Below are 17,293 nucleotides of genomic sequence, written 5' to 3' on the forward strand. Positions count from 1 at the left end.
AATTGAGAAAGAGACCAACTGAGTGGATGATATATTTGGCATTTTTCTCCAAGCAACATTTATTTATATGCTGCCAAAATGCAATAACAATCATGATAATCTATCCGCAATGCGAAATGGTTCAAAGTTCGCTTCCATGACCTTACAACAAGTAATGTTACAAAGTTTTGTAAAAAATAACAACCATTGTCATTGTCTACCTACGTCGTCACTTGACTGGTAACTTATCTTACTAGTCAATTATTATCCGTTTGAATTATTATTGTAGGCCTACAGCGACACGCATGCGCGTTGTCTTTCAACTTGCAGACAAAAACTCTGCCAAGATGAAATTAGACCGATTTTATCTGACATTGAGTCTTGAAGAATGTTGATTTATGGCTTTTAATCATTCCACACAATCATTTATCCCACGCCATGCCCTTATCGGTAATCGATACCAAGTGTTCCAGTAATAATAACGCAAGAGCTCAACATCAGGCTCTGGTTTTTTTTTTTTTTTTTTTTTTTTTTTTATGTGATAGGAGGCAAACGAGCAGACGGATCACCTGATGGTAAGCAATTGCCGTCGCCCATGTACAAGTTGTTACAAACAACAACTTGGACATGAGCAAATCTAGCAAACGGGCTACGATCGAATTATTATGAGTCACGCTCATGGCCTGTTCTAGGAGCTCCTAATTTAATTAGAGGAGCGCAAACCTTGGAATCTGTTGCACGGCCCATTCTGATTTTGACCAAGTCGCTGATCACTCAGTATCTACATACCTATTCTATATTTCCCACATGCATGAGGTATATTTTGATTTACTTGACATGATCGATATTTCTGAGTTCTGGCACATACACTATGCTCTTTTAATTCGGATGAGTGTTACAATTTGTAATAATTAATGCATGCATGATGAATGATGCTGCATGATTAATGTTTTCTAATTTCTGCCTTATTTTGCTTCTCTTCTCTTTTGGTTCTAAACCTATTTAGTTTTTACTTTACGTAGACTTCATGAAGCATTGTACATTTTAACTGCTGTTTTTTCATGAATTTGGTATTTATGTCACGGTTCAGGAGTTGGGACTTGGCTAGGAGTTCGTTTCGTTTGGAAGGAAAGTGATTGTTTGAATCGAGGTTAGCGGCTAGATTACCCACTTCCCGTGTCGCATTATTACCACGATGCGACAAACTGATAAAGTCAAGACTCAGCAGACGTTCCGAAATTTCTACATTTTTCATAAAGATAAAGTCGTCACAAATGTCTCAAGAGCATACTTTTATCTTGTCATTTTCGCTTTATGGCGAAATCTGAACGCCTATATTCTCATCGTCTACATAGTCATAGCCATAAATCTTTATTATCATACAACTTTTACTAAATTAATTATTGTTAGTGGATTGACAGCTTTTGGTAGGGATGCTTAAACCTTTGACCCCAATAGAGATCCCATTGGGCATCGCCTTGACCTTGAATTGATTGAATTTGACATCGGGGCATAAAATCTTTAATTTTGTGAAAAAATAACATTCATAAGTTTTTACGACCTAATTAAGCAAGCCTTTTACCACTCACAGAGAGTGTAGTTAAGAGATGTCAGTAGCAATGTCGGTGTGACACGGAAGCCGGCGTTATTTTTACCGCTGGCCCGTGTGCCGCCGACCGCGACCTACTGCCTTGCTCGCTTTATTCTTATTGTATTCCTGTTCAACTGTCTAATACATCCGACGTTTCTAAATTCAGTTCCATTACCAGAATTCGCTTTTCTTGAGTACTGGGCCCCGTTACAGTTTTGTTTGGCCACGTGGCGGCACTGGCTTTACGTTGAGGCGCACGTGGTCCCAAGGGCTAGACGCTCTACTAAAATACACATTTCATATTGTCACATGGGGAGGGTTAGTAATCGGCCAATGTTTTGTTTCCCATTAATGTATTTTGACACTGCGCTTTCCCCAAAATCCTTTGTTCAGTTGGAATTCCTGTTGATTGTTGGTTGAGACCTAGAGCTCAGTGGTTGCGTAGGTATATTACTTAAATGTACATATTATGTGCGTGTGCGCTGCATTACAGAGCGCATAATATGTAACCCACCTGACCGGTAGTGCTGCGGTGTAAGTAACCCGATGCACAGCCCGCACTCTGCGATGCAACCTCATAAAAACCAAGGAACTGCACTTGTAATAGCTGAAGGCTGCGGTTATGTTAATTGTTTTCCTAGTAGATACTAATCATACAAACGATCCTAAATACCATACACCTAGGGTTTTTTTTTACCACCACCTTTTTACAGTCTTGTCCGGCCTGTCTGGCTTTTGTTTTGCTTTTTATGTGGCTGCTGCGCCAGGCGAAAGTCGAGTTACAGAATAATATCAAGCGCACGCATCAAGTAAAACTGAAGCTGAAAAGCACTAGATGATATCATTTGTCTTGATACAAAGAATAACATTTATTTTCAAGTTATTCTTATTTTATACCTACCTACTTACTTTCACTGTGTTATTTAATTCTCACAACTACACTTTGCATAATGCATGCGTGTGTAAAATGAAAGTAAAAATAGATGTTGCAAATTGGTTTCAAAACCAGGTTCAAGTTGTTGTTGCCATTTAAACAAACCTGAATTTATGCAGGATGAGCGAGCAGTTTATTTTCATTAAACATCGAACTTTTTTCTAAACTGGACTGAGGGTACCTCTACCTACCTACATAATTTATTTTGACATTTTGTAGCCTTTGATGCATAAATAATAATAGTAGATTACTAGCACAGGCACAGATATAATAGTTCCTAGTCTGAAAATAGTTCGAAGAATAAAGTAATACTAGTATTTATTCTGTGGTGATACATTTATGTACTAAATTATCTTGCGGTCAAAGATAAGCTGAACAAACGAGAATGAAAAATAAGTTATATCTAGGTAGCTACTCATCAATGACGACTGCAGAAGTGCAGACTGACAATGTCTGACAGCCTAATTTCACATAATCCGCCTATTCAAATTTCTAGTTGGGTCAAAGGTTAACTAGAAGAGAATGCCATAATAATATTATGTGCATTAAGTGTTCTATCGCCTATGTTCATCAGAGATAATGTAGGGTAATGTATCTGTTACGGTTAATGTGATAAATTGAAAATTATTAATAATAACCGGTTATTATGAATAATTACCGACAGTCGCGGTAAAAGTGATAAATTAATCATATTTAACAGTGATTTTTTAATAATTCAACCTTAGTACTAACAAATTTCATAAAAGAGAACAACATCTTGTGTACATGCTCCTGTACAGCCAAACTTTTGAACGTTTTGATATCATATATTAATATAATTTGGCGTATAAAGTTTGGAATGTTTTTTGCATAATATTACTTTTCCATGATACCTATAACATAATGTTTTGATTTAAAGTGAAAAATAGGTTAAGGTGCGTCGGGGGTGGCCCTTGGGCCACCCCTAAGCCGCCTATTTAGTTTTATACACACATAAATGACCTCATATTAATCACATTTACCAAATCATGCGGTAATTATTCATAATAACCGGCGATTATTCATAATTTTCACATTTATCACTTTGACCGTAACATATCTATAAATGGTGAAAGATTTTTTTGTCCTGTAATTTCGGAGACCATTGCTGCATTGGAGACCCGAGTAAAAGTAAACAGGATCACTGATAAATCTGTAACTAGTAGGTACCTAATTCAAATTAAACATTTTATTGCGAATTATTGAAACTTATTTTAATACAATAACAAAAACTTCATGAAGTTAGTTGATCAATAGACCAGTGTTAGTAGAATTCGCACATCATACACTACACTTGCCTAATATGGAAATTCAGTCTTCTTTTAGTTTAGCTGATATTTCTGTACTAAATGCACTAAATGCCTATAAATAATCTACTGTTGGAGTAGTCTTTTGTACCTATACAGCTTTGTCTTTGTGCTTTGTTTGAATTCCTAATTATTTCTATCCGGGAGTGATCGATAAGACACGGTGGCATTGACCGCGCCGCGCCCGGCCCCCGCGCTGCGCCCGCGCCGCTGCCAACGTAAGTGACCGTGTCTGCAGCTCATAACGCCTGCCTGTTTATTTTGGCAACGTTATGCATATCGATGATCGATCGGCTCGATTTACTGCCATTGTCATTATGATAGCACGATGGTCCGAACCATTTACTTACTTTCATGTTAGTTTAAAATCTCAAATTATGGAATATTTTAAACATGATTTTTACATTAAACGAATTGGGTTGCCCGGTTGGTATGGTAATTATTCATATACAAAACACCTGAATAACCCTTCCTTTTTGGCTACGTCTCTCGTTTGGTTTTCCATGTTAGCAATATTATCAACGTCCTTATGCCATGATGATTATTATCACTCTCCAAATGATCATAATATCGTTTATACACTCGACGTCAAATAAATCGCACCTCCCGCGACAAGCATTTTCAAACGTATGCATCCCCACTTCCCACCAATATTGGTACCATTCAAAAGCCTAGTTCTAACCTTCATTTCATTAAAGGAAAGGTTTTTACCCCAAAAATGTGTCTTTAGAAGGATCCAGAGTCACTTCTTCAAAAAATAGGTAGTTACGCTAGAGCCAACTTTTATGGCTATAAAACTGTTAAGTTGGGTTTAATTGCTATCCATCTATTAAAGAGGACACGTGAAATCATTATTTGGTTTTATAACCATAAAAAATGGTCTAATTGATCCCATAGGTGGGCCCAAAGTGAGGTATTTTTTCAAGTCACATTTATGGTACATGTTAATCATTTATTAAGAAATTAAATGTGTTTTTCTTTAAGGATATTTATTGGGCTTTCAAATAACACCAATATTGTTGGGGCACCATGATTGTGTGAGAAGAAAATCGTTAAAGTTCGCGTCGCGGAAGGTGCGGTTTATTTGATGTTGAGTATAGATAGGTATTTTTTTATTTTTAACAAAAAGCATTCGTGGAATTGTCATTTATGCAAAGGCATGCATGCAAATAAAACTATTTATCCAGGAATCCAATTTAAGTACCTACCTGCTCTAGCAAGCACGATTTTCTGGGTGTAGTGACGGACGCTTTAAGTACGTAGGTACTCGCACATTCCACCAAGTGGCACCAACTGACTCTGACGTTGAATTCCTTCATGATTTTTGGTTAGGGAATAGGGATCCACACTGCAAAATATCTCCCAGGTGGTGCGTCATCGATCCGGGTTCCGGCCACTCAGTAGGGGAGACCTAGGAGAGTTGTGACAATTTTTACTTTAGGGGCCATATCTCGCTCAAAAAACATTCCACAGCTATGAATCATACAAATTAATATAGCGCCGTTCCTTATGTTTTCAAAACAATCACCAAAGTTAACTAAAGTATTAGGGTATCTAAGTAAATCACCAAAATCTTAGACCACTCCCTCTGTCACAACTCTCCTAGCACCGAGGTAAGTTGTGACAGGTACCGAGGTGAGTTGTGACAGCATTGTATTTCATCTATTACATATAAAAATACCATAATACTCAATCAAATATGATTTTTTAGCAAAAAAGTACTTTAATCATCCTTTAGTACCAATTAAAACAAATAGTTATAGGATGTCGTTACACAGATTGAGCCACATTTCTCCAGCTTTCATTTTTCTCCTAAGTACTGGATTTTATTTTATTATATATTTTAGCTAAGTACTACTTTACTCTAGTCACTTAATATAGTATTTTCTTTCTCTTCTATAAAAATAAAATAGTCGCGGCGTCCATAGACGGAGCTTCGCTTTTTGGGTTTACTTGATAAGCCTCTTTCTTCTTAATATATCTTGACAAGTTTAGATTGTAAGAGGTCGCAGCATATTTTATCTTAAACTTTAACCCTTTAACCTAATCACTTCATAAGCCAGGTCCTAGATTTCGACTCTAGCAAGCAGTTCCTCTATATGGCTTTCATGTATTTTTATTAGGCATTCTGAATCAAAAAAGTAACAGCATCCAAGTACACAACTTATGGACCTACTAACACACAAAAAACATCTAAAAACATCGTGGAAATGGCCCATCAGAAAAATTAAGTAAGCTAGGAGAGTTGTGACAGCCTGTCACAACTCTCCTAGGTGTTTAAAATGACGACTTGGTTCGAATAATATTTTTTATTTTCTAAACACGATGTGCACACAAAAGATAAGTGCTACATTTTGAGACCTGAATAACCATGCAACTTGAGAAAAAATAACATAAAAGTGCACATATACTAAAACATGATATAAATTGAAATAAAATTTTGAAGAAAAACTTACTTTTTGCATTTTTTTGTACACAGGCGTCATATTTACGTAACCGTGCCTCTTACGCCGCCCGCAGGTACTTAGTCAAGAAGAGCGTCTTAAAAGCGACAAACAAGCGTTTTTACCAGCTTCCTAACTATATTAAGTAAGGAGAAATCGTCCTTGTCACAACTCACCTCTGTCACAACTCTCCTAGGTCTCCCCTAGTGTCGCATAATTTTGTCGATGAACAACTTCTCGGTGTTTACTGACTTCCAATATGCCATTGGGTTTGGTACCAGGCTGCGCTACAGTGAATTCTTATAGTTGCGTTGATCAAACTAAAAGAGTGTTCTACTACTGGAATACTTTTTCTACAGTCACAGGATCAATATCAAATTCTCAAAAATAAATTGTCATCCCCATACTAAATCATTCTTCGGTCCCTTCTGGAAAGTTGTTACATTTGAGCAGTACTTATGTATCTGTTACATAGCTACATGAATCCTTTTTCTTTGATCAAGTAAGAAATTAAAATCCTGTACAACAGTAATAATCATCTATGTATCCCCAAAATCTTCCGAATTGAAAATTAAGTGGTAAGTGCCATAACATTCCACTTACAAGCTGGCCGATAGTTAGCTAAAAGGCAAAACAATGTTTGCTGTCTAAAATAATCACAAATTTTATATAATAAACACCATTGCAACTTACGCTGCTGGGGCTGGCTGGCGGCTTCTGTGGAAAGCTTTGCGTGTGGAATCCGTTCTCTAGCAGCAAAATAGTGAACTCATTCTACTTGAATCCATTCAAAAGTAAGGTACCGACCTAAGTACTTGCTCTGTATCCATAATAAACGAGGTATCGATCGACTCGTCGTCGGAGTTGCTGGAGCGTTACTAGCATTAGATATTAGCCTTTCACTCTTCTTGGATGGATGCGTGCTCTGTGCTAATGAATTACCAACATTAGTCAAGATCATTTTTAGAAACTTGTTTAAATTCTAAGGAACATTGTAGGCGTCAGTGGAGACCATAGGTTTATTATTAAAAGCAGTAAATAAATGTTTTAAGATGTTAAAAACTTCCCAGATTGATTCGTAACTTTTCTTCTTACAGAAAACCTTGTCTCTTGTTTAATTGAAAAATAAATAAACGCCTTAAAACATAGTGGGCATCATTCTATCGGAAATTAAGTAAATATCATAGCTCACTTGCCTTCCTCCGTCCATATTCATAATGCAGAGCCCTGTAACTATGTATTTGTCCAGTTCAGCTTAAGTTAATCTACGGAATATTGTTGTTTCTTTTTGTTTGAAAGCAATCATTGCTCTTGAACATAAGATTGATTGCGGTGATTGAACATCTGGCGGATATTTCAAAGATATCGCTAAATGGTGTTGTATTTATGGAGCACTTGGTAGCTAGTTACTTTATAATAGTTTCGAGAGCAAAGGAGTTGAGAGAGAGTTGATTGTTGTTTTAATGGAGGAATTGCGTTGCGATAACCGAATCGGAGAGTGATAGCGGGCGCGATTGCGATTGTCGTACTCGGTGGCTGCCTCGCGCCGTGTCAGCAGCGCCACCGCGACCGGGTCAGATGACGTGTGTGAAAGGCGGCCGCGTGGCGGAGCGCGGCGCAGCCATGTGCGCGGGCGCAGCTCGGCCACTCCGCCGACATGGCGCGTCCTAAGCAGTCGCCCCGTCACGCCGCGCAATACGAAAACCTCCCGCCCCGCGGTCCAGGTATTCCCATAACATAACTCGCTCTGACCCGTGCTACAAACTTGTTGAGCTTACGACATTCCGAAGTAACGGTGCAGTGCCGCCGGCCGCTCTCGGAGGGTCTCGAACCCGTGAGACGTGGAACGGAAGAAGCCGCATCGCTGCTAACGTGGAACCAGAGGACCCATATGTAGTGGAATAAATTAGCACAGTGTCAAATGTTCAGTTTATAATTGTTTCTATATGTTCATTCAAATGTTTTGTGTGAAGTTTTAGTTATCATCCACTTCTAATTAGTAAGATGCGTTTGTGTTAACAAAGTAGGCTGTGTGTATTTCTTGCAGCCTCTATTCAAACAACGTCGGAGAGATTTGTCGAATTCTGTATCATCTTATTCTTGATCAGGGTAATTAAATTATTATTCACCAAATTTTCACTATTTTTACCTAGTTATGTTGTTTTCAAAAAAAGTTTATAATTTCCAAAACCTCTTTTACATTCTGGAAATTTTACTTTATGGTTTTGTATTTTCTGGTCCTGGGCTTTTTGATATCGGTAGATTTTCATCGAAACTTTCTTTCTTCATCAGGTTCATCGCGATTGCAATATTATAGTAAATACTAAATCTTATAGTGTCGATGCTTCTTCAATCTGCCGTGGTAGATACGTTTACTTTGACATCTGTGGTAAGAAGCCTATTCAGTTTGGAACTTGGACCACCCACTTACTCTCTAGAAAGTCTGAATATTTTTTGTTATTTTCTGTAGGCGTTGAACCAGTCACATAGATGCGTTTAGGCTTTTTATACTCTTATTAGTTTTTTGTTCCGCTTATTTTTTTAATTATTTTCGTATTGCTTTTATATTCCAAATTGTAAAATAGGCGTGGTGGTGACGATGTAGTGACTGCAGTACCAGTCAAGCAGTGTCTTCTCTGAACATCTGAAGTTCATTTAGTTCTTTGTTAATAAATATCATGCATATCCACTTCGTTTTCTCAAATTAAGTTCTCCGAATTTTCTTCCATGGATTGGTCTCATTCGTTATTTCATCTATCACCGGATTCCGCATCCGAAAATTTAGTATGGTAGTAAGTAGGGACTGCTTAGATTTAATCATTATGTAATGGCTGGATAGTGTCCACAATCCACATCCTTTGAGCAGACCTAGGCTGTGAACGTTTCCGCCAGAATAATTTCGCCCAACGAAACTTACAAATAATTTCATTTCTGTATTAAGTAATTAGTGTACCTATTATCGTTTACAGTACATCGACCAGAATAGGTATAATATTGCAATAATATACATATCTATCTGAACGACGTCCACTACCACTACGCTAGTCTAGTGTCTTCCCGTTTCTGCAGGATAAAGTGGAATACGCACTATTTTTACCAATCTTACATAATTGCTTGATACACGGTATCAACATTCCGTATATTGTGCTTGATATGTATAAAAAATAAAAGAGTAATACATCACAAGTATATCCACTTGTCAGTCGCGCCAGCCCTAGTTTCTTTAGTTTAGAGCGCTTTCACATTTAGGCGATTTAGAAGCGCGACAAACGCGCGTCAGACACGCTGCTGAAAATTTCATACTATGTGACAGCGGATGCCTGCCTTCACATTATAAAAACGCCGCTGCCGCGCCGCGCTGCTGTAGCGCTTCTAACGCCCTAATGTGAAAGCGCTCTTAGTGTGTCGCAGTCGGTATTCCGTCGCCTAGTGTATTCTATGTATAGACGGTAGAGTTGATAGAGTGTAGTGGAGTGGAGACTGACCGTGCGGTTTGTGCGCAGTGGAGTCGCTGATCTACTGGCGCGTGGCGGCGCGGTCGGGCGCGGCGCTGGGCGCGGGGCTGGCGCTGCTGGTGGCGCTGGCGTGCTGCAGCGTGGTGTCGGTGCTGGCCTACGGCTCGCTGCTGGCGCTGTCCGCCGCCGTCGCCTTCCGCATCTACAAGAATGTGCTGCAGGCCGTGCAGAAGACCAATGATGGACACCCATTCAAGTCAGTATTACCTTCGACACTTACTTTCATGATTTGTGAAACTGAGAGCAACTGGGTCTCAAACACTATATTTATTATGTACCCACCTACTTAGTAGGTACGTGAGTACTTACAGCATGACGTTTCGGCTGTGTTGTTGTTGTTGTTTGGTCACATGCAGACTCCTTTGCTGTCGCGTTTGAGACCCGATGTTCTCAGTTTCGTACACTACACATTCCATATCATAAGAACCTGTAATATAATACTCCTTTGTTAGTTCCGGCATCGCGAGCCATGGTCGCGCCCGGCGATGCTGTAATTTATGGAAAGTAAGCCAGCTGCTGCTGCGCAACCAAACCACTTTCACTCTCGAAGCAACATCAAATTCACGAAAACCAATTATCCTCCCGTATAAAATATCGTCTGCTATCTCAGACGATGTAACTTATGTCCTTTTTTATCCCAAGTGACCAATATGGTTATGTTGACAATGTATGAGGTTGTTCCACTTGTAGTGTACTCTTTCGATTATGAATTTATTGTCTACACTTCCTGCATAGATAGAATTTGCGTTTAGGTTCTATGTAAATTTAAAATATGTGAGAATTTTCCTTCTTGAAAGTTCAGTTATTACTATGTATTGTCTTTTTCTTTTAGAAGTGCATAGAATAACTCTGCGGTGAATTCCGAGATGATCCTTGTTTCATTAATTTATAAACGCTGATAACTTCATTATCGCATTTTTCCGAGTAGCGCGTCATGCAGTGTTTGAACAGTCTGTCGCTAAATATACGCAAAGTTTCCACCCGTACAATAAATGAAAGACATTTCAATAATTTATTTGCGTGCCAAGTGTCTACTTTAAGCGAGAGTACTAGCTTTACTATCGTCTAATTTTAGTACCTGCTAATTGATTGGTTGTGAATACATTTAGCACTTATAATTATCAATTAGTACATAACGCGATTGAAGTAAAAATCTGCTGAGTAAAGTATCTAATAATATTAGTTTAACATCATTGATTTGAGTCAAAGGCGACAGCTCTACATTTGCTAGTCATACTAGGTACATGTGCCTGCTAAATGCTATTGATTTTTTTACATTACAGTACGAATTGACGGATGGTCATGGGATTCACGGATGTAATATCCCCATTTCCCCAAAATGTTTTACACTGTTCATTCCCCAAGGATTCATGATTACAGACATGATCGAGCAAATTGCTGATTCAAAACCACGGCTTAATCACATTTGCCTGGATTGGCGCGTCGTGGATCGCTTGATCACACTGACGTTGTCAATGATTTAGTTATTGTGTAATCTAATGAGGGTCCCGCTTGTTCCGCAGATGGCTCCTGGAGAAGGACATCAGCGTGCCGGCCGAGCGCGCGCAGTCGCTGGCGGCCGCCGCCACCGCGCACCTCAACGCTGCTCTCAACGAGCTGCGCAGGTATTTATTTATTTATTTACTGGGCTATCAACATGAGATACAGTATTAAACACAACAATAAAAGTTAAGCCAAAGGTCTAGCTACGAACGATAACCGATAACCACAACATTGTGTTCACTTATCTTACATACACTATCTATGTCATATCTATGTCAAGGGATTCGCAGATCTTAGCTGCATATTCGCAGCTATACGCGAATACTTTACCCCCTCTAGTTTAGTATTACTAGAGGGCGCTTGGCATTAACTTAGTGAAAGCTTGCACACGGGCGTTACATATGATAGGTTAGAGACGCCTTATAAGGATCTCTGGTCAAATGGACTTGAGGGTTTTTTTTGTGAAAAAAAGCTTCTGTTATGCGTTAAATGATTGCCTTGGGAAAGCCAAAACGTTCATGGCCATGTGCGTCATGGTGCCTGAAAACTGCTGCGTTACATACGCAAGCGTTCAAGTGTAGTCTGCTAACCGTAGACAAACATTAAATTGGAATTAATGGGCGTGTGTGGATTTGTTTTGGTTTTTCAGACTTTAAAATTGTCTAATTATATGCTGTTAAATACAGAATGGTCTGAGCTTAAAGTTGCGAAACCTTTGGTTTTAAATTTTAATGTCTTGCATTAGGGTCCTAAGTTGGGTTGCACCATCTTATTTTAACAAACGTCTAAAATCTATCAAACTCGACACAAAAAACACCGATTATTGCATATAGTAGTAGTATAGTTACGATTAAAGTTAGATGGTTCAACTCAGCCTTAGTGAAGTCTTCATTTCATTAATGTTAGTTATTAAATACTTTAAATAACCAGTATAGAAGATTTATTACAGCTCAGAATTTGACTACCTTCTTTCTTCTACACGGACTTATAATATCTATCTCTATAGTCTACCAAACTAATCCAATTTCTGACTTACGCGAAACTGATCTCGGAATTAAAACCCACTAACCTGCTATAAATATCTTCGAGTCATAATGGTATAGGTGACATCATACATGTAAAGCGTCTATTTCATTTCTAAGTCACGGTCATGGGCGTGAATTCTTCTTTCGTTAACAGGTTTTAAAATGTGCTTTATAATATTTTTATTTTAGCTACCAGTCGACAAACGAACGAAATATCAACAAAATAATAACTATCCAAGAGTCCAGTAAGAATATTCTTGTTTCTTTTATTTATATTAATATAGCTGACCCGGCGAACTTTGTTCCGCCTTAATGGCAATAAATAAGCAGACTTTTTTTTAAATTTCGAACGGGATAAAAAGTATCCTATGTCCTTCTCCTGGCTCTAAACTACCTCCCTGACAATTTTCAGCTAAATCGGTTCAGCCGTTCTTGAGTTATAAGTGGAGTAACTAACACGACTTTCTTTTATACAGGGTGTTTCTTGTAAGGTGTCAAGCCGAAGGCAGGTGATAGGTGAGGACTAGACCTATCGATTTCACCCCCATGTATGTTCTACGATTTTTCATAGTTTAGAAGTTATCGTTAATTTTGTGATTTTTTCAAATTTTATGACCTAGTAGGCTTTAATTCTTTTTATCTTTTTTTTGGGTTGACTTTTCTCAGATTTCTTTTTGTTGACAGATTCCCTATTAGTTGCAGATATTTGAAAAAAATAATCACCTTCCTATCTTTGATGCAAAATACAAAATGTTTGCTAGAAACATAAAAAATATGCTTTTAGCAGAACATTCTAAAATTTTCAATTGAAATGTATGAGAAAAAAAAAGAATTTCCATAGGTCCAAAATAATTTTAAAAACTGCGCAGTTTTCTAAACTTTCATAATAACACAAAAAAACATTTACTTAATAGGCCATTATTTTCTGTAATCGCTCTACTAAAGTGGTAAGTCGGAGATTCCGTTACATGTTTTTGACTTTCTTAGGACTTAGTAATATTTGCAATCCCCTAAGTTTACGTTATGTAGAACACATTTAGAGACAATAACTGAAAAGTTTTTTTTATCCACAACGTGGAAGCTCTTGCTCTTCATGTGGTATACAAAAGGGAATATGAAAATTTTGATGATAAACCATATTAGAATGCAAGAAGCTTTTGTAAATATACGAATAATTGTTTTGCGTCGTTGTCGAATGTGCATTCAGGTCAGCGACGGACATTTACTTTAAATTAAATCATTACACCCTTTTTTGCTCTCTCTCTCTCTCTCTCTCTCACACACAGACACACACACACGCGCACACACACACACACACGCGCGCACACACACACACACACACGCGCGCACACAAACACACACACACGCGCGCACACACACACACACACACACACACACACACACACACACACTCACATACACACTCACACACAAACTCTTTCTCTTTCCATTCACACTCTAATAGGTAGGTATATCAAATTTAATCGTAAAGTAAAAATCACCACTGTGGTCTAGTGGTAAGACTACCTATTTAGGACAGCCAATTCCTCTGTGGTTTAGGATTCCGGGTGAAGCTCGCTGATCATCCAGCAGTTTCCAATTTTCCATCAGGTCAGATGAAGGGCAAGAGCTTCCTCGTTGTGGATAAAAAATGTTCTGTTCAGTTATTGTCTCTAAACGTGTTCTACGTAACGTACACTTAGTGGATTGCAAACATTAATTAGTCCTAAGAAAGTCAAAAACATGTAACGGAATCTCCGACTTACTACTTTAGTAGAGCGATTACAGAAAATAATGGCCTATTAAGTACATGTTTTTTTGTGTTATTATGAAAGTTCAGAAAACTGTGCAGTTTTTAAAATTATTTTGGACCTATGGAAATTCTTTTTTTTTTCTCATACATTTCAGTTGAAAATTTTAGAATGTTCTGCTGAAAGCATATTTTTTATGTTTCTAGCAAAAATTTTGTATCTTGCATCAAAGATAGGAAGGTGATTATTTTTTTCAAATATCTGCAACTAATAGGGAATCTGTCAAAAAATAGAAATCTGAGAAACGTCAACCCAAAAAAAAGATTTAAAAAAAATTAAGCCACTAGGTCATGAATTTTGAAAAAATCACAAAATTAACGATAACTTCTAAACTACGAAAAATCGTAGAACATACATGGGGGTGAAATCGATAGGTCTAGTCCTCACCTATCACCTGCCTTCGGCTTGACACCTTACAAGAAACACCCTGTATATATAGAAGGTAGCTAATTACGTAGAATTTACGTTCGTATTTAATAAATGTAATTATACATGTACTTGTCAATCGCAGATTGTTATTCTCTACCAAATAAATATCTAAAAATCTGTTCTAAAAAAATATGACTCTTGATCCATGATTAATCAAACCTGTTGATTGAAACCTGATTGAGAAATAAACGAAATCGATCTGTTAAAACCAACCTAGTGCATCGAACTGAAGGAAAATGATGACCTCTGTGTCGTAAAAGTTAAAATGAACCCTCATTGATGACGTGGTGCGTTCGTTCCAGGTTATTCCTGGTGGAGGACCTGGTTGACTCGCTGAAGTTCGGCGTGCTGCTCTGGTGCCTGACGTACGTGGGCGCGTGCTTCAACGGCATCACGCTCATCATTCTCGGTGAGTGCTCGTGGGACCGTGCCCGACGCCCGTGGCTCCGTGCCCGTGGCTCCGTGCCCGTGGCTCCTTGCTTGTGGCTCCGTGCCCGCGGCTCCGTGCTCTAGCGAGTGCAGGCGGACCTAGCTTTCATCTACAGTTTGGACGGTGAAAGTGGAAGAAACCATTTTCTGAATGCTTAAGTTTGGTGAGGACACATTACAACACTATTGAATTGCCCAAATTTTTCGAACTGCCTTGCTTGGGTCCGAAGGCACATCAAAACCAGCTATTCGATCATATTTTATATCCAAGACTTTTATACAAATGTGGACAGTGATACCCGTAATCTCGCTGTTTGTCTAAAATGAGTTTGTTTACCAGACTGGTATGACTCCTCGGACAACGACAAACATGTTGTTCTCATAAAGTTATCTGAAGTTTTTAGAGTACATAATTTGTTATTGATCCTCTGTAAAAGCATGTTTGTGAATCATTTTATAAAATCAATATTCAATATCGTAGATAAGTTCGATTTAAAGCTCTTTATAAATAATAAATGTCTCGGTGACCTTGGTCATGCAAAGTATTGCAAAGTCGCACCTGTGGGATGTTCTCATTGTTACGTGTGTGTTAACGTGAAAACGCGAGGCGTACGATGCATGAGAGTGCGTTATCCTGGCAAAATGTTGTCTCCTTTCAAAAATCTAATGATGCAGTTAATTCGAGCCCTATTTGGTGTAAATGTGCCCGAAATTTTAAATTAGAGCCCTCAGCCGTTCCAGCAAGTAGGTATTAAAAAAAAACGGATTCTGCCAAGATAACGTTATCCTGGCTACATCATTTTTACCCGTTGGGTCTAGGTGGAATATCCGCATAATGTTTTTTTTAACCCTTAATTCGACGACGTGCAATATACTTCCCATTGAACGAAATAAAATTTATATAAAAAAAAATACCGTATATCTTGAACTCAAGGTGTTCATTGGCTCCCTAAACTATGTAACTATGCTGCCAAAAATCAGCAAGGCACCAATATCGATAGGACGCGAGCTCACCTATTAGTTACAATATGCTTTAAAAATTTTGTATGATCATATGATTAATTAATGTGAGATACTAACTGGCACTGATAAGAACTTTTTCTAGGTACCTTAGTTTTAGAAATAGCGCATATTTTTGTTTTTAAGAAAATAATTTCCAGCCAGTAATTTGGACGAAAATTTGGGCACAATTTTTCATTCCTACACACATAAAAAAAATCGTACCTGTATGTTCAACCGTTTCAGAGATCCAGCATATGACTAAACGTTATCCTGGCATAAACTCAAATAAATCCGAAACCTGAGGGGGGCTCAAATTTTATTTTTGGGGCATAATCGGGCTCGAATATAAGCTATGTAATGGTATACTTTTCATCCACCTAGAACCAACAGGTAAAAATGACGTTATCCTGGCAGAATCCGTTTTTCTTGAATATGCTGGAACAGCTGACTTACTTTGACTTATGGTCCTATGTCCCCTAGATGGGGCAGAGGGCGTCCACAACAGTCCTCCATCGCGTTCGGTCTTGAGCTATGTGTTTGATCTCGCTCCAAGTCTTGCCGATCTTCTTCGCCTCGTCTGCCACAGTGCGCCGCCAAGTTTGCTTGGGGCGACCACGTTTGCGTTTTCCTTGGGGGTTCCAATCCAGAGCCTGCTTGGGGATGTGATCGGGATCCCTTCGGAGAGTGTGGCCAATCCTTCGGACACATTTACACCAGATAGGGCTCGAATTAACTGCATCATTAGATTTTTGAAAGGAGAGAACATTTTGCCAGGATAACGCACTCGATGCATGACCAACGAATCTCTGCTTTCCAGAAATTTTCTTGGTCTCGGACTTTCACGACCTAAGTTACGTTACCTACCATTATGAACATAAATAAAAAATATTTATTTCTATAAACTATTGTACAATTTGTTGCCGAGTCTTCCCAGTAATGAGTAAGTCGTCGAAGACACTTAAGTGTATTGGGATTGGGAATAATTCACTACTTGCTTATTTTGGGACTAGAGGCGCAGTGTAAAATGTCCAAGGATATTTATTTATTTGCGAGATCCCACACCATCCATACACCTGTAAGGTGAAAAGTTATTGCATTTGAGCAGTACAAACTGTACATATAACGGTTGCCTTAAGGCCGGGTAGCAGAGAAAATGGCGAAAATGAGGTTTTCATTTTTCATTTTTGAGGTACTAAACAGTAAAATTAAAGGCTAAGATTTTTATTGGGCATAGTTGAGGATATTTTCTAGGGCTATTAACGGATGAAAACACGATTTGATGAAGTTGACTCGATAGAATAAATTC

The 17,293-nt window shown here is 38.4% G+C and overlaps 1 protein-coding gene across 7 annotated transcripts in view; it reads left to right on the forward strand.

The window, feature by feature from the left end:
• Positions 1-17,293, forward strand: part of LOC135072361 (reticulon-3-B) — a 33,073-nt gene that overhangs the window by 7,942 nt on the left and 7,838 nt on the right. For 6 of the 7 annotated variants that reach the window (XM_063966253.1, XM_063966254.1, XM_063966256.1 and 3 more), the window contains 3 exons: positions 9,777-9,984; positions 11,312-11,413; positions 14,859-14,965. In XM_063966253.1, the coding sequence (XP_063822323.1) occupies positions 9,777-9,984; positions 11,312-11,413; positions 14,859-14,965 (417 nt within the window). Of the gene's footprint in view, positions 1-7,909; positions 7,998-9,776; positions 9,985-11,311; positions 11,414-14,858; positions 14,966-17,293 lie in introns of those variants that run through there. The other variant, XM_063966257.1, reaches the window with a different exon arrangement.

The sequence above is a fragment of the Ostrinia nubilalis genome, chromosome 6 (assembly GCF_963855985.1).
Source record: "Ostrinia nubilalis chromosome 6, ilOstNubi1.1, whole genome shotgun sequence".
NCBI classification, from domain to species: domain Eukaryota; kingdom Metazoa; phylum Arthropoda; class Insecta; order Lepidoptera; family Crambidae; genus Ostrinia; species Ostrinia nubilalis.